General features: G+C 44.1%; 1 protein-coding gene across 1 annotated transcript; it reads left to right on the forward strand.

The window, feature by feature from the left end:
- The first annotated feature begins 8,377 nt into the window (after positions 1-8,377).
- Positions 8,378-10,563, forward strand: waif2 (Wnt-activated inhibitory factor 2). Its single transcript, XM_017683206.2, has one exon. The coding sequence runs from the start codon at positions 8,647-8,649 to the stop codon at positions 9,700-9,702; it is 1,056 nt and encodes a 351-aa protein (XP_017538695.1). The 5' UTR covers positions 8,378-8,646; the 3' UTR covers positions 9,703-10,563.
- Positions 10,564-19,142: the final 8,579 nt, after the last annotated feature.

Raw genomic sequence — 19,142 nt, forward strand, 5'->3', positions numbered from 1 at the left:
GTGCTAGAGGCAGACTTTTATCTGATTGTAAGGAAGTGTCCTCAGCAACATCAACAGCACTTTGTCTCCTGTGTTCACTAACAAATCTCATTAACTCCACTGTCAGGCGACTGAGCATCTGCTTCCTGTGATGTGTTCTGTTCTTTGTTTTGTGCTGCTCTGTTTTTCTAAAAAAAAACACAAAATATAACAAAAAAACAAACATAAACATATTTATGTTTTTATTTTTTATTTTTTTATTTTGTATTTTTTCCCCTGTCTTGTCTGGCAGATTTGCAATCAGAATTATGGTCAGACTGCGTTACTGTGCCAAACAAATGTACTTTTCCAAAATGAGCACTATAGATTATGGGCTCATCTTGTCAGTGTTTCTTCCTTTCATTCTTTATTTTTTAATTATTTAATTTCATTTTGTTTATACATTTGATATTGTAATGAAATGTGTCAACATCATGCCAGACTTGACAGGTCACGGGAATCTGTAAAGAAGGGAGAGGAGAGATAAAAAAGGGGGGGGGGCAGGTAAAAAAGGGAAATAACAAAAGGGCAGAAAAAAAAAAAAAAAAAAACACAGGGCAAATGCCACGGCGATGGTTCACCAACTGCTGCTCCTGAGAAAAGAGAACCCACCACCCAGCAGGGCCCCATCCCCGCCGAGGGCCCTGAGCCGCCCAGGAACACAACCACCCAGGGGAGCGGGCCAACCGTCACGCCGGAGTACCAGGCCAGGCCCTGAAGTCCCAAGGCAACCACAGGGGAGCAGCCGGGAGAGGACCGGGGACAGCGATCCCCCGACCCAGAACCAGCTGTCCTCACATACACTCAACCTCATATATACATCCTCGACCATATATACACCTACATACTTTCACTCCCATATATTTATCCACCCCTATATATACACCTACGCACACATACCTCCACACCTATACACACTCCTACATACATACATACACACACACACATAGTAAACATAAACATATTTATTTAACATATTGGAAAAAGGGTCATTCTACAGAAACGTCCATTTTTGTGTCCCTGGCATTTACAGATATATTACGGTTGAAAAATGTTCGGGTTACAATTTATTTATATTTTCAAAAAAAACCCAATAAGTTATTTTAACAATTACACCTTCTTGGTCCATCAATTTAGCAATACTGGTTTTTAAATCAATCAAACCAAATTCCAGTCACCACAGAACAGCTGAGGCAATTTTAACTACAATAATCCACACATGAATATGGAACATGTCAAATAAACATTATAAAGTATGTAATGAGTCCCCAGGAGTCGAGTCACTGGTGTTACCGCGCAACTAAACTGACGTCACACGACCTCCTTTGACCTGTTTTCTGAGGATCTATGGAGAAAAGCTCATGGTGAGTCCACTGTGTCTCTCAGTTCTCAGAGATCTTCTCATTCGGCTCATGATCTCATATGAAGCTTCTAGCTGACGTCACTGGTGTGACCGACTTTATTCTGAGGTCACTGTGAAAAAATAGAAACACAAATGGATTAAATTCCATATTTTAGTGGACGTTCCCTGATGGACAGCGTGTGGTTTGATGTTCTGTAAAATGCGTCGATCATTAAAAACGTCTCTGGTGTTTGTTTCCTTTATTATGAGGAACACCGATGAGGATCAGGAACACCAGAGACTCTTACGGTGAGATAAAGAAGTAGACGTTTCTGTAGATTGACCCAAAAAATAAAACATGAAATGTGGCCCGTTAAAATGTTATGGCACAGTTTACATTTTATTTTTTCCAATTTCATAAACTTAATTTGTTAATATCCATTAAAGCGCCATGAATATGTTCCCTTTCCACTTTATAGGGGTGTTTAAACATTTGCATTAGACTGTGGGGGACAAATTAGCACATCACAACACACACACACACACACACACACACACATTTTCTAAGCCGCTTCTCCCTCAGGGTCATGGTGGGGTGCTGGAGCCTATCCCAGCAGTCAGACAGACAGACAGACAGTCACTCACACCGAGGGGTAATGTAATGTCCAATTTGCCTGACTGCATGTCTTTGGACTGTGGGAGGAAACCGGAGAACCCGGAGGAACCCACATCACACAGACTTCTGTTTACATTCACATACCGACCCACTCAATCATCTGTCATCTTCTAATCATGTACAGTGGCGTCCAAATGTCCGAGACCACCAGTGAAAATGCTTTTATTTGCATTCATTTTTAATGTAATAGAATAATTTTCATTACAAATTCCATTATAAACATAATTTGAGCGAAATGTTAAACCTTTGATTTGTTGACCTTTGAATGTTAAACATTTCTCAGTATTTGCTGTGTCCCCCTTTTGCTTTAATGACAGCACTCAGGCTCACATGGACTCATCTGCAAAGCGTCTGATCAGTAGATCAAATCAGGTGGGAGTCGTATGAATATGTGCTTCAGTGGAAGTAACTGAAAAACTGTTTTTGTACAAAAGCCTCAAGATGGTTAAATTTGCATAGTGACCTAGAAACAGTGAAAAATCTAGAATATTTCTCCAACCTTTTACCTGTCATATCTATTCTTTCAAAATTCTGTTGTTTATTTCTCGGTTTAAATGAAAAAATGTATAAATTCATATGAAAAAGAAAAAAAAACTATCTAAGAAAAGAAAAGGTCTCTGTCAGGTTCATGTCGAGTGAGTAGATTCTGTTCTTACCTGAGAACAAACCCCACATAGAGAACCCTACTGATGACCGAATCTCCGTCAAAACCGCGTAAGTGGGTTTAAGAAAGTTCTTTTTAAGTATGTTTGGTGAACGAGGCCCAGAGAGTATTTTCCCTGCATGATTATGGTGATGATAGATTACGTGATCAGAAATAAAGCTGGTTACATCTTGAGCTCACAAAGTCACCCAAACTACACCAAGACGACACTAAATCCACTAAATTTAGACGATGTGCTAGAAGAAAGCAGCTGATGTCATCAATCCACACATGAACACTTGGATCATCACTGGAACTTTTAACTGATACTAAGTTTGATGGTAAGGCGAGATCAAAGATCGCAGACACCAGATAAAGATGTAGCTCAGGTTTATCTACATAGAACTGTGTATATTAAATAATGTCACTCTCTATTGAGCCTTAATGAACCAGCCGTGGTAGAAAAGCTCCCTGAGACGGCATAAAGAGGAAACCCTGAGCCTCAAGCCTTAAGCTCAGAACAAGGGAACCCATCCTAACTGGGTGGTGCCAGTTAAGTGGTGAGGTAAGTTGTCCATGTGCCTCTCACACTGAAAGAGGGAAGCACAGGTTTCTTCTGAAATCATGTGCACTACTGCAATATCAGCCTCTACTCTTCTGTGAATGTTTTACACTAGACGTTGGAACAATGCAGTGAGGATTTGATTGCATTCATGCACAAGAGTTAGTGAGGTCGGGATGATCAGTTCTAGGTCACTCCAACTCATCCCAAAGGTACTGGATGGAGCTCCATCACTCCAGATTAGACAGTTCCACTGCTCCACAGCCCAGTGCTGGGGAGCTTAGCTGACCCTTGGATGAGCACAGTGAACTCATGGAGGCTCATGTGTGATTGTCTCCTTCTGTTAGCAGAGCAGAGATTGTACGAGCTGCTGCACGCAGTTAAACACCTGTGGCAGCGATGGCTTCACTGCATCTTACACTTTCCTTGCATTTCTTTCTTTTTCTTTGAGATCCATTGATCATGTTGTGCTTTATGCACTGTGAACCAAACCCCTAATTCATTTTTACATGACCATGACCAAACAGCTCTGTAATCCTTACTGTGCCTTTAGGACTGATTTATTTAAATATCCTGTGTTCTGATTGGCTGTCGTGCGTTTTGTGTCATTTAATAAGCAGTGAAACACTTCAGTGTAAATGTGCTCACCATGTGGCCATGAGGGGCAGGGCTGCCGTCTGGCTTCCTGCTCTAAAATGCAGGGATGTGGCTAAGATATCCCTCAGGAAAACTGCCCCTAACTGGACACCTCAGTAGCTCGGATGGAGACACACATTTACTTTTAACACCAAATGTGTTGAAATGATGGTGCCCAGATTATTTTAACACAATGTTAAATCACAAAACTGTATAACACAGAGTGTTAAAGTGGATGAAACAGCTTAGTGTGCTGTTTTACAGACTAAAGCCATGGAAAGACATGAAAAAGACAAAAAATAAAAATAACAATTTTAAGTACTACTTTCACAAGTTGAGATATTGCGATTAGGGTTTAAAATTAATTTAAAATTAGTTAATGCATTGGGTTAGTAAACATCTGAGATATGAATATTTATTTATTTATCTGTTACTGTGGGAAAACAAACTCTCTCTCACTTTCTCATTCACTCCCTCTCTCTCTCTCTCTCTCTCTCTCTCTCTCTCTCTCTGTCTGTCTGTCTCTCAAATCAAATCATATGCTTTATTGATATGACAGGATATGAGACCCATGTTGCCAAAGCTGTAAATACATGTTAAATTGAATCATTAACATATAAATGAATAAGAAACATAAACCTTACAGATCAACACCTACAGTGTTTATCTGAGCTGAAACAAAACTACTGCAGGACAAACGGAGCAAATACACGTCCACTCGTTTATCAGACATTCAACAAGCAGGTAATGAAAACTCATTCTGAGACGTGTGGAAATCATCAAACAACACCAAACAAAGAACCCACACCAATCCAGAACTGCAACACCCAGAACCCAGAACGTAAAGGTCTGAACCAAACGCAGAAACAAAGAACCATAGGACTAAAGAAATCAGAGGAAATTAACCAACTGGACACACCCAACACTCTCAGAACTCAGAGTCCAAATTCACAGACTAAAGGTAAACGAAGCCTCTGGACGCGACACGATCAGAGCAGAAATCCTCACATACAGCAGCCCTAAGCTTCAGATGGCAGGGCTGAAACTGGTCACCCAGGTTTTAAATGCTGGTCAATTCCCTGAAATCTGGAACGAAGGCATCGTCACCCCGATCTGGAGATAAATGACATCCTCCAAACTACAGAGGAAGCATGTTAGGAAAGGTCTCCTGTAGGGTTCGGGTCACTAACACCAGGATTCAGATGTTTCTAAACACAAACAAGATCATCAATAAATCTCAAATTGGCTTCTTACCAAAACATAGAACAGCAGATCATCTGTACGCTGTCCAGACTCTAATAAACAACCACGTCCACAACAAACCACGAGGAAACTAATACAAAGCGGTGTCGGAGGTCAAGTTCATGATAAAAACCACACGCAGTAACACGGTGCTGCGTAAACAAAGCCAGGGAGGAAAACGCGGCTGCAGCCTGAGGCCCACCTTCTTTAATGTACATATAAATGAACTGGTCACTAAATTACACAATTCAAGCAGTCCTGGACTCATCCCAGGAAATAAAGTGTCTAATGGACGCAGGTGATCTAGAACTATTAGCACCAACAAAAGACTCCAGCAGAACCTGTCAGCACTGGAGACTTACTATAAAGGCTGGGCTCTTACAGTAAATATGGACAAATCAAAAATAAGGATTATTACTAAATAAAGCCAGATTACAGGAGAGGAAATACCAGGTTACCTACGTCTCTTTCTCTCTGTCTCTTTCTCTCTCTTCCTCGGTCTCTCTCTGTTTCTCTCTCTGTCTCTCTCTGTCTCAGTCTCTCTCTCATTCTCACTCAATTCATTTAAATTCAATTCAATTCAATTCAATTCAATTCAAGGTGCTTTATTAGCAGGACAAATATGCTACATTTGTATTGCCAAAGATTTTTAAACAGAACATCAACGATTTAAGAGGTGAACACATTAGAATCTGGAATTTTTAGAAAAAAAAAAGATTCTAAAATATTAAACATTGCTAAATTGCTAAATTGTAGAGCCGTCAATCCAGAAAGACACTATATAATCAAAATAAAAACAATGAATACATGTGTGTGTGTGTATCCGTGTGTGTGTGTATGTCTATCTGTGTGCATACATATTTGTGTGTGTGTGTGTGTGTGTTTGTATGTGTGTGTGTGTGTGTGTGTATATATTTGTATGTGTGAGTGTGTGTGTATTTGTGTGTGTGTGTGTCTGTATAGGTGTAGGTGTGTGTGTGTCTGTATAGGTGTAGGTGTGGTGGTTAACACCTCTGCCTTCTACGCTGTAGACTGGGGTTCAATCCCCACCTGGGTAAACACCCTACACTACACCAATAAGAGTCCTTGGGCAAGACTCCCAACACCACCTTGGCCTCCCTGTGTAAAATGACCAAATCTTAAGTCGCTCTGGAGAAGAGTGTCAGCCAAATGCCGTAAATGTAAAATGTAAATGTAGGTGTGTGAGTGTGTCTGTCTGTATAGGTGTAGGTGTGTGTGTGTCTGTATAGGTGTGTGTGTGTGTGTGTGTATGAGACATGGTCACTCACTGTCCCTCTCCCGGTGGGCAGGTCAGGGTGTACTGAGCGGCGAGAGCTGCTCTCTCTGTGCTCCCCTAACAGACACGGCAGTGTCTCTGTGTTAGACCGGCTGGTAAATGTCGGATGTTTGTTGTTGATTTTTGTAAAGAACTCTCTGTGGATCTCAGTGAATTCCGGGCGCTCGGTCAGGAAGTGCAGCTCTGTCTCTGTTTTCCTGTTTTTTTCCTGTTTTTCTCTTGTCCCCTCTCTCTCTCTGTCTGTCTGTCTCTCTGTGTCTCTCTCTCTCTCTCTCTCTCTCACTCTCTCTTTCTCTCTCTCACTCTGTCTCTCTCTCTCACTCACTCACTCTCGCTCTCACTCACCCTCACTCTCTCGCTCTCTCAATCTCACTCACTCACTCTCTCTCACTCACTATCTCTCTCTCTTTCTCTAAGTCCCCCCTCTCTCTCTCTCACTCTCTCTCTCTCTCTATAAGTCCCCCCTCTCTCTCTCTAATCCCCCCCCTCTCTCTCTGTCCCTCTCTCTCTATAAGTCTCTCTCTTTCTCTCTCTCTCTCACTATCTCTCTCTCACTCGCTCTCTCTCACTCTGTCTCTCTCTCTCACTCACTCTCGCTCTCACTCACTCTCACTCTCTCGCTCTCTCAATCTCACTCACTCACTCACTATCTCTCTCTCACTCTTTCTCTAAGTCCCCCCTCTCTCTCTCTCTCTCTCTCACTCTCTCTCTCCCGCTCTCTCTCTCACTCTCTCTCTCTTTCTCTAAGTCCCCCCTCTCTCTCTCTAACCCCCCCCTCTCTCTCTCTGTCCCTCTCTCTCTCTCTGTCCCTCTAAGTCCCCCCTCTCTCTCTCTCTCTATAAGTCCCCCCTCTCTCTCTCTCTAACCCCCCCCCCTCTCTGTCCCTCTCTCTCTAAGTCTCTCTCTTTCTCTCTCTCTCTCTCACTATCTCTCTCACTCGCTCTCACTCTTGCTCTCTCTCACTCTTGCTCTCTCTCTCACTCACTCTCGCTCTCACTCACTCTCACTCACTCACTCTCTCTCTCTCTCTCACTCTTTCTCTAAGTCCCCCCTCTCTCTCTCTCTCTCTCACTCTCTCTCTCCCGCTCTCTCTCTCACGCTCTCTCTCTTTCTCTAAGTCCCCCCTCCTCTCTCTCTCTGTCCCTCTCTCTCTCTCTCTGTCCCTCTAAGTCCCCCCTCTCTCTCTAATCCCCCCCCTCTCTCTCTGTCCCTCTCTCTCTCTAAGTCTCTCTCTCTCTCTTTCTCTCTCTCTCTCACTAGCTCTCACTCTTGCTCTCTCTCACTCTTGCTCTCACTCACTCTCACTCTCACTCACTCACTCACTCTCTCTCACTATCTCTCTCTCACTCGCTCTCTCTCTCTCACTCTCTCAATCTCACTCACTCACTCTCTCTCACTCTCTCACTCACTCACTATCTCTCTCTCTCACTCTAAGTCCCCCCTCTCTCTCTGCCCCTCTCTCTCTCTAAGTCTCTCTCTTTCTCTCTCTCTCTCTCTCACTATCTCTCTCTCACTCGCTCTCACTCTTGCTCTCTCTCACTCTCACTCACTCACTCTCTCTCACTCTTTCTCTAAGTCCCCCCCCCCTCTCTCTCTCTCTCTCACTCACTCTCTCTCACTCTTTCTCTAACCCCCCCTCTCTCTCTGTCCCTCTAAGTCCCCCCTCTCTCTCTCTCTCACTATCTCTCTCTCACTCGCTCTCACTCTTGCTCTCTCTCACTCTCACTCACTCACTCTCTCTCACTCTTTCTCTAAGTCCCCCCCCCCCTCTCTCTCTCTCTCTCTCTCTCTCTCACTCACTCTTTCTCTAACCCCCCCTCTCTCTCTCTGTCCCTCTAAGTCCCCCCTCTCTCTCTCTCTCTCTCTCTATAAGTCCCCCCCCCTCTCTCTCTCTGTCCCTCTCTCTCTCTCTGTCCCTCTCTCTCTCTAAGTCTCTCTCTCTCTCTCTCTCTCTCTCTCTCTCTCTCGAAGTGGGCGAGGTTTTGGTCACCTCTGAGGAGCTCCTGGTGGCCAGCGCTTACTTCGTGCTGGTGCTAGGAGCGCTGGAGGAGCTGAGGGAGGGAGGATGAGCCCGCGGTGCCAAAGCGCTGCCCCGCCGCGCGGACTGGCCGAAACTCTTCACCAAGTGACCACTGCACATGTTCCAGCGGCTCCATGAGAGCGGCTTTGATCCACGCGCGCGAAACAGACCTGTCAGCTCCGACGCCGCGTTTCTGACCTGATGTGAAAAATGGAAAGGAAGAGGACATGGCTTGTCTCCTGCGTTGCGTCTCGCGCTTGTCTGACCGCTCCGCTGTTGTGTTTGCTCATTTTCTCCGTCCGCGGCGAAACCTGCCCGGCCTTCTGCACCTGCGCCGAGGACCCTGCCACCGTCACCTGCCTGGACTCTCCAGAGATCGAGCTTCCCCTGGACGTGTCCCAGTGGACGAGCACCCTGATTCTGAGGGGAGCCAACATCTCCGCCCTGAGGGCTGGCGCCTTTTCGGCCAACGGGTCGGTTCTGGAGCTGCGGACGCTGCGGCTCTCTTGGAACAACATTCACGTCATCGAGGCGCACGCGTTCCGCGGACTCCCGCGGCTCCAGCGCTTGGATTTGAGCCACAACAGACTGGCCGCCGTGTCCGTCCAGGCGTTCTGCGGGCTGGACGAGCTGCACTTTCTCTCGCTGAACAACACTCTGACGCCCCGCGGCGCGAGGGAACTGCCCCAGGCGCTGTCCACTGGAAGCCTGAGGCACCTCCAGACCCTGGAACTGTCCGGAAATCGCTTGACGGCGATCCCCATCGTCCACGTTGACTACCTTAACCTGAGCACGCTGGTACTGACCAACAACTCCATTGAGACCATTGGGAAAAACGACGTGTCGAGTCTGAGCGAATCCCCCACAATGCGCGTCTTTCTGTCTCTGAACCCGTTCGAGTGCGGCTGCGAGCTGGAGGCGTTTTATTACTGGCTCAGAAACGACTCCAGGTGTCCAGACTCCGCTCGCGTGCTCTGCAAGCTGCCGGAGGCCAGGAGTGGATTACCTGTGGAGAAACTTCGCAAGGAGGACTTCGACTGCGCGAACGCCGAGCCGGACGCGGAGCTGGAAGCCGTTTCTTACGTGTTTCTTGGCATCGTGCTGGCGCTGATCGGCGTGGTGTTCCTCATGGTTCTCTACTTGAACAGAGGGGGCATCAAAAGGTGGCTAAATAACATCAGAGAGGCGTGTCGAGACCAAATGGAAGTCTATCATTACAGATATGAGCAGGACTCAGACCCCAGACTGGCAAACGTGGCCGTTTAGACCCCCGGTGCTGGCCGAGGTTGGCACGCCATGCTCGCGTTACTTCGCCCTGAATTCTAGACTAATGCATGATCTTCTGAAAATAGAGCTGTGAATAGGCTATGCAGCGCAGTGTGTACAGAATATAGATTAAACAGCTCCAGCCAGTAATGAAGCTCAGTGGAAATGTAGGCAACTGAGTGATTTCCTCTACCATCCAGCTTTAAAGGGGGAAAAAGGAGCATCCCGTCCCCCAAACGCGTCCACGTTCAGACAGAACAGAACTCAGTCACATGCCGTGTATTTGCTTAACAGCTGTGCGTGTTTGACTCGGTTCTGACCTATTTGACCTCTGCTGTTGCAAACACTGCCAGGTCTAGAGGACATTGGGAGATCAGTCAAATGCCATGGATCAGACCAATGTGTACTCTTCAGCAGAAGCGGGTAGTCCACAAAGTTAAAACCCTCCCCGGGATTTTGTTCCAGCTGTCTGAACATCTTTGCTGCCGGTTTGAGCAAATTAGAGAAGTCAAGCAGTTGGAACAAAATCCCGGGGAGGGTTTTAACTTTGTGGACCTGGATTACCACCTCAACTCACTTATGGTTTATAAGCACATTCAGCAGCAAAATGCAAGACACAAGCTTCTCTCTGTAAAACACCAACAACAGCAGCAGCGCCACAACGCGGCCCCACGCAGTTTACACAGTCACTGCACTCTCACTCAGCAAACCTGCCATCCACTGATCTGACCGCAGCTTCAAACGCCACAAACCCAGATGAAGCCGAAGTCCACAGCATGAGTGATGTGGTATGAATAAGATGGAATTTGGACAAAATGTTTTTTTTGGAAATGCATCAATAATAAAAACAACTGAAATACATTTTCCCTGTGTAGCCTGTCTCTGTGCAGTTAGGGCGCCTATAAAATCCACTGATTTATTCTGAAGTTCTGCTGAAATGGGAGCAGATTCATTCAGAGTGGCTTGATATTTTAATCTAATGAAGTAGGTTCTCTTACGTCTTGTGGCTGTTTTGCCTTACAGCACCCCATATGTACCTCTACACTCACAAAAAGCACGGTTCTTCAAGGGTTCTTTAGTATAAACAGTGGTCTATATAGAACCATAAACACTCATTAGCATGCTTAAATGGTTCTTCGGTTTATTGGAAAATGTGTCATATGGTTCTATATGGAACTTTTTATTGCAAACATAGCAAGCTTGTAACAAGAGCAGAACCATTCTTGGTGTTAGATAGAACCTTTTCAAAAAGTTCTGTCCAGAACCATATATAACAAGCTGAAGAACCATTCCACCATGCAGAGAACCCTTTCAGTATGTAATTTTTAAATGTTCATGGTTCTGTGTAAAACTATTGTCTGTGTTCAAAAGACCCTTGAAGAACCGTCAAATTAAGAGTGTAGGCCACTGATCCTCAGTCCTGGTCTTGAGCACCCACTTCCCCTCGGGACAGGCCTGCTAGTTAACTGCCTAGTCAGGTCAGGTGTGCTGGGAGGGAAAGAACTACAACGTGCAGGGCAGGTGAGACTCCAGGACCAAGGATGGGAGCCACTGCTTTAGGCCACGAATGGGTTTTAATGTTTCAGGCCACACCTCTTCTCGGAATTACGAAAAACTTTGTGTCAAAATTCTTAGAGGCATCAAACACTTCAGATGTCTGGTTCCTATCACCACCACTGCAACCAGCTCGGACTCTAAGTTTCTCTTATTTCACATCAAACCACCCGGAATGACTTTACGTCTTAAAGCCAGAGCTATGCAAAACATAAAAAAGAAGCGGAAAGAAGAAAGAAGTGGAATTCCCTTCTTTAAGGCCTGATTAGAAAATGCAGGGATGGGAGAATGAGATCCTAGTGGACAGGATTCCAGCACAGTTTGCTGATTTTCCTGTTCACACATATCTGATTGATTGAATTCCAGTTTAGTCGGAGTTCTAGAGCAGGGAAGCGCTCACAATCAGGACTCCAGCCCTCAATTCCCCAGCTCTGGGTTAAAACATTGGGAATGTGCAGCACATAAAGGGAGAATTTTTAATGGGCAATATAATAAACAGATGTAAAATAAAGTTTTTCTATTCACCAACTCCTCGTCTGTTTCTCATTTTCTCTCTCTCTGTTGTAATTGGCTTAAGTGGGTAAACCGAAAGAATCAGAGCGGAATGATTTTTCTCTTGGGATCTCATGGAAAGTGATATGACAGGAATATGAACTGTTTGTGTGTAATATGTTACTATGGATCACATTCTTAGTCATGCTGTTTCCTAAAGCAGGATCTTTCAGTAAGCCGGATAGCTTAATCCAAAAGTTGGGGACTGTCCAGTAGGAATGTCCTTTATAAGGCCGACTGAGAAATCCTGCTTTGTGAAACGTTGGTAATTACAGGAGCTTTACTGTAGCGCTGCGTGAAGGTGGGCAGGTGTAATAATGAGGTGGATAACCAAACTAAAGCTCTTATTTTGGACATATTCCAGGAAAAACTGATTGCCTGGAAAAGGCCATTATGCTCGGAAGAGTTGAAAGTGACCAATTACAAAACGGGAGGATACAATGAGAGAATCATGAAACAGCCATTCAGAAGTTCAAGTTTCCTTATCTAGAATGAAACGCTTACTTTGCTCCTCGCTAAGAATGCCAGATATAACATTAAAAATACAGAAGAGTATATATACACAAGCATATATATTAATCAAGAAATAACGCACTAAATATGGGCTACAATAGAGGTTTTTAAAAGCCTGAAGTGAAGACAGGACTTTCTGGAGAAACACTGTTCCATATGGCCACCGGCAACTGGAAACAACTGGCTGGCACTTCCTTCTCAAATGACCTGCTCTTGGTATAAAACTCTTAGTGAGAGCCGGTAAATACAAAGAATGGTAACAATGTGCTTCATCCCCCCTTAAAGCTACGGTGGTCCTGACTGCTGATCTCTCTCTAGCACTCGCTCTCAAACACTCACCAGAGAGGACCAAACATACTTCAATGGTCACAAAACAAAGAGCACCGTTTTGAAATAAACCTCTTCAGCTGGCTTTCCTGAGTCAGCAGTTCCTGGACCGAAGACTTGGTCAGAGAGAGAAGTTATCCAATGGAAATGTCTAAAAACTTTATCTACTGCAAATATCTACTACACTGTAGAACGCGGCTCAGATCTACCCACCTTTCAGTGACAAGCCACTGAACTAGTTTTATTCAAGTTAAAAACCGAAGCTGATTGAAAGAATCGATCAGCGTTTATTGAGGTTGAATAAAACTAGTTGATTTATTTGTTACCACATTACATTTTTTAGGCAGATCTGATGAGCCACTTCTTACAGTGTAGTTCTCATTTTGATATTGCTGTAAGTACAAAATTATCACACTTATTTTTTGGCTTTTTAACTTCTTTTAAGTAATTTTATTAAGTTAAATTCTATATACACTGACTGATCATAGTGCTTTCCTTCTTAAGACAACCTATTGATCTGAAAATATAGTGAAATACTTAAAAAAGTAATTAGTGTCTAAAAATTATTTAAATATATAAAAGTGATCATTTCACTTCCCAAGATAACATTTTTTTTGCGAGGGAATCTAAACAGTCACAGAAGTGCTGTTTTGGGATGCCAGTCCCCTCCTGGAGCTGATTTCATCTCATCAAACAAGTTTGAAAAAAATCATTCATTTTTATATGTTTGATTTTATATGAATTTACTGTATTTTACACCCAACACGAAGTTCTGGTTTCTCACAAGAAACATCAATGATGAAAAATAGGGAATCCTGCCAAAATATTTAGTTACTGTCACTGTTATTCATTCATTCGTTTTTTAACATGTTCTGAAAATACCATCCGTTTTCTACATTGTGTAAAATGAATGGACCAATAGAAAAGATCAAAGGAGCTTGGAATTAAATTTCTTTTAACCTGCACTGAAAGTTCTGACTGTTTTTCCCACCTGCTCTGATCTCCTAGAGCTCCTCAGCTCTCATGGCTGAGCAGGTCGGCTTCCAGGCCTCAGATTAAGCCCCATGCCAGACTAAGAATCCCGCTCTGTGTCTCACTGGTTTTTAAATAACCCAGGGTGAGTGGTTATTTCTCCTTGTTACTGATGGTGGCTGGAGACAATTTGCTGCTAATAAAAGAACAGTGACGGGTCTGAAGACAAATCGGAGGCATAATTATAGGCGGGCTGGGATTAATCTCATCAGCGCTGTGACTAAGAGAGAGGGCGAGCTGATGCCCTATAAATCCGCAGCCCCACTCCTGCTCCTGCTTCATTTGCCTGTCTTTAATTAAAGGCTCCAGGCGTCATGGTGTTTGATTTTAATGGCAAGGTCAGTCGGGCACGGGACAAGCCACAGACACAAGGTCTCAGCTGAACCTGAACATGCTGAATGGGCAGTGCTGTGGGCTTTCTTCAGTAGCTTTTCATGATTCAGTAACACCTGCTTAAAAAGCCGAGGTTTATTGTGGTGCTTTTGCTTGAATTCAGATGAACTGATATTAAAGGGCCATTATTATATTACAGAAACCGGAGAACCCGGACGAAACTCCACAGAGAGGAGCCCGGTCACCCGGTCAGGGAATCGAACCCAGGCCCTCTTTGCTGTGAGGCGACAGCGCTACCCACCAAGCCACTATGCTGCCCACAAATGAAAGATCCATTAAGGTGAAATAAGAGGATGGTCAGGTGTCCACAAACTTTTGCTATATACTGTACCTGTTATGTCTCATGTTTTCATATTAAAGAAAAAAGGATCATCCACCTGTTTCCAGTTCAGGTTAGATGTCCTCTAGTCAGAGTAATTGTCATTAGTCATGTGAGCAATTTTCCATGTTTAGATTTCAATCAAGATGCTGATCATTAATTTAAAGCATGTACAGTGAATTTCATTCCGCTTAGTTATTGTGGTTTTCCCATTTTTTTTTGTCATAGCATGTTAAGGTCACAGGTCTGCAGATCCTCTTATTTACTGCTACAGTTCTGGGACGGTTTAAAAAAAATGTCCTGCATTGATACACAATATTTCCAAAAGTATTCGGTCATCTGGCTTCACAGGCATATGAACTTGAGTGACGTCCCATTCTTAATCCATAGGGTTTAATATGATGTCGGCCCACCCTTTGCAGCTATAACAGCTTCAGCTCTTCTGGGAAGGCTTTCCACAAGGGTTAGGAGTGTGTTTCTAACTGATCGCCGAGGCGTGCACTCAGAGTTTGCTCATCAGAACTGGCCGATGTGTTTGTGGACATATTCAATCTGTCCCTCGTGCAAGCTTTTGTGCCATCCTGCTTCAAATCCACCACCATCGTACCCATCCCAAAGAAAAGCATTGTGACCAGCCTAAATGACTATTGCCCTGTTGCACTCACCCAATCGTGATGAAGTGTTTCGAGAGAATAGTCATGACTCACATCCAGGAGACCATTCCGAACACTACAGACCCTCTCCAGTTTGCATTCCGACGGAACAGGTCCACAGAGGGCGCAGTGAACACAGCCCTTCACACAGCCCTCACACACCTGGAGGGCAAGGACACGTATGTCAGGATGCTCTTCACTGACTACAGCTCAGCATTTAACACGGTCATCCCACACAAACGCTCAGAAAAGCTCCTCACCCTCGGACTGACACCTGCTCTCTGCAACTGGGTGCTGAGCTTTCTATCAGACAGACCCCAGTCAGTCAATCGGCAGCCACACATCCAACACAAGAACAGTGAGCACAGGGGTCCCACAGGGCTGTGTGCTGAGCCCCCTTCTGTACACGCTCTTCACGTATGACTGCGTGGCCTCCCAGAACAACACCAGCATCATCAAGTTCGCTGATGATACTACAGTCGTTGGAATGATCACTGGTGGGGACGAGACGACGTACAGGAAGGAGGTGGCTGAGCTGGTGGCCTGGTGTCATGACAACAATCTCTCCTTGAATGCAGACAAGACCAAGGAAATGATTGTTGATCCGAGGAGGAAGCGGGAACTACACACACCCCTGTATGTTGGTGAGACTGAGGTGGAGAGAGTGAAAACCTTCAAATTCCTCGGCATCCACATCAGTGAGGATCTCACCTGGTCTCACAATACACACCTCATCATCAGGAAGTCCCAGCAGCGACTGAACTTTCTAAGAAGGCTGAGGAAATTTGGCATGTCAGCCAAAATTCTCAGCACCTTCTACAGGAGCACGATCGAGTGTTCTTACCAGCTCCATCACGGTCTGGTATGGAAACTGCACTGGTCAGGACAGGAAGGCTCTCCAGCGTGTAATCAAAACTGCCCAGTCCATCTCAGGAGCAGCCTTCCCCCCCACTACAGGCCATTTATCACACCAGGGTCATCAGGAGGGCCCACAGCATCATCAGGGACAGTGCACACCCCCCAGCACAGACTCTTCACACTCCTACCTTCAGGCAGACGCTACAGGAGTGTAAAGTCCAGGACAACTAGACTGACCAACAGTTTCTATTCACAGGCCATCAGGCTGGTGAACACCTCATTAACTACTTCTTCCCCTCCCAATCTGAACTGATTTAACCTTCCACTCAATAACTGCACCTTACCTACTGTCACGATTGGCCTCTCCCAGTTCTGTACATGTTTGTTTTGGTATAGTCCACATGCTTCTTTGTTTTGGTATCTGTATTCCTGCCCCTTGTTTTGTAACTCTGCCCCAATTGTTTTCACCTGTCCCTCATATTCCCAGTGTCGCATTTAAGCCCTGTGTTTGCCCTTTGTTGTGGCTGGTCTTTGTTTGAGTCGTATGCTATGTTGGATGTTCTGTTTGTACTTTTTGTTTGATTCTGATTTGTCATGTTCTATCCGTATTGGCTCGATGACCCTGGACTGTCTTGACCCTGATTTTGGATTTGCCCTTAATAAATCTCGCTTATCTCAGCATGTGCGTCCACCTCCTCACTCCATGTTACACCTGCACTGTACTGCTGCTGTTAGAACAATACTGTTTACATCTATGCTGGCTGAGTTGCTGTCGTTCCCAATCGCTTCCACTTTGTTATAATCCCACTGACAGTGGACTGTGGAATATTTAGTAGTGAGGAAATTTCACGACTGGACTTGCTGCACAGGTGGCGTTCGATCACGGCACCACGCTGGAATTCACTGAGCTCCTGAGAGCGACCCATTCTTTCACTAATGTCTGTAGAAGCAGTCTGCAGGCCGAGGGGCTCGGCTTTATACACCTGTGGCCATGGAAGAGACTGGAACACCTGGATTCAGTCATTTGGATGGGGGAGTGAATACTTTTGGAAGTATAGTGTATGTAAAAGGCAGTCAGAATTCACAATTTAGTGCTGGTGATTGGAACCAGAAGTCTGAAGTGCTGACTGCATGTAAAAACTAGCTCACATAAATTATCACACAAAATGATTATGAATGCAATTACTACAGATTTAAGTGAAAGTTTTGGCCTCAAACCTGCTTATTAAAATACATTGCACTGTAAGGCAAAATAGTACAATTTTGAGACTTACACCTATTTTCCCATCATCAACACTGTTTATGAAACTTAGGAGCTACTCATTTACTATATATATATATTGCTGCTGTTGGAACAAAACCTTGTATCTCCATTTTTGTCAGTTTTTGACATCATTTGAAAATGACTGTGCTGCTGTATATTGTGCAATTCCACAATGAAACGACGAACAGAAATTACTCAAATTTACTTGGAGAAAAGTGTGGTTCCATAAACTTACATTAAAAGTAGAGTATGTTTTTTCCTTCTCACGTAAAGTTATCCTTTTGGAGATACGAGGTTTTGATCCGACAACAGCGAGATACATATATAAAGTAAACTGTAAATGCTTTCCTTACATGTGTAATAATGTAAAGTCTTCTTATTTTGAGCTTCAGCAGCCAGTACACACTGAGCACTGAGTTCTCTCCAGGGCCCTGAAACGGTCCTTTACTCTGTCGTAGTCAAACTCTGAGGTTAGATGAGGTGAGACTGCAGATGTTCAGAACTGCTGATGGTTTTTTTTTTGGGATGAACGGAGGGTGCGTTCCGTATCCCCTTCAGCGTTACACTTCATCCATAATTTTGACTACTTGTATCTGTCGTTGCCTTGGGATTGTCACACGGAGAGCAGAGTCTTATTTATTCACTTATTTATACATTCAGTCACAATATTTATTGTGAGCTCTTCTGGGTTCTCTGTATCACTTGTAACACTGTTTGTTAGTGTCCATTGAAAAAAGCTCTACAATTAAATGAATAAACGTGTATAGGCTCTGCAAAATGCATTCTACTTCTGCTCTATTGTTGAGGTTGGACACGTTTTACAGAATGCTGTCAAAAGTCTTATTTAACCTCAAAGCTCAATTCTGATCAAAATGTCAAATTTAGAGTGAATTATTTAAATAATTTTGGCTTGTATGCATGTGAAGGTTCACACTGTTGCAGTATTCAAGGGTTTAATAATAAGCTAAACATCTGATTGAGAAGCTAAGCAGGAAATTTCACTACCATCAGTGGTTTTCATACTGTTCACTAGTTGAGTTATACAACCCCAATTCCAGTGAAGTTGGGACGTTGTGTAAAACATGAATAAAATAAGAATACGATGATGTGCTAACCCATTTCATCCTATATTCAATTGAATCCACTACAAAGACGAGATATTTAATGTTCAAACGGATAAACTTTATTGTTTTTTGCAAATATTCACTCATTTTGAATTTGATGCCTGCAACACGTTCCAGAAAAGTTGGGACAGGGGCAACAAAAGACTGGGAAAGTTGAGGAATGCTCAAAAACACCAGTTTGGAACATTCCACAGGTGAACAGGTTCATTGGAAACAGGTGAGTGTCATGATTGGGTATAAAGGGAGCATCCCTGAAAGGCTCAGTCGTTCACAAGCAAGGACGGGCGAGGTTCACCACTTAGTGAACAACTGCGTGAGCAAATAGTCCAACAGTTTAAGAACAACGTTTCTCAACGTGCAACTGCAGGAATTTAGGGATTTCATCATCTACAGTCCATAATGTGTCCTAAACCTCACTCAAAATCTGTACTTACTTATCGTAATGTTAAGGCTATTGATTGTCCTTCTCTGTTGGCCTCTCTGGAAACGTTTAATTTTGCCCATCTTAGTTCAATGCAATCCACTGATGATGCTATATCTTTCTATAACTGTACTCTACGTGCTTGTCTTGACACCCTGGCACCGATGAAAACTAGATCTGTGCCTTCTACTCATAGATCGCCTTGGTTTACTCCTGCTCTCCGCAATATGAAAACAGCTGGAAGACGTCTAGAACGTCTTTTTAAGAAATCCGGGTTGCAGGTTCACTATCTAGCTTACACTGATCATCTGGCCTCATACAAAGTAGCACTAAACAATGCTCGTGCATCATACTACGCGGATGTTTTCAGTGCTGCTGGTCAGAATCCCAAGCTTCTGTTTTCAGTGGTAAATAAGCTTCTGCGACCCCC

Source organism: Pygocentrus nattereri, chromosome 18 (assembly GCF_015220715.1).
Source record: "Pygocentrus nattereri isolate fPygNat1 chromosome 18, fPygNat1.pri, whole genome shotgun sequence".
In the NCBI taxonomy this organism is placed as follows: domain Eukaryota; kingdom Metazoa; phylum Chordata; class Actinopteri; order Characiformes; family Serrasalmidae; genus Pygocentrus; species Pygocentrus nattereri.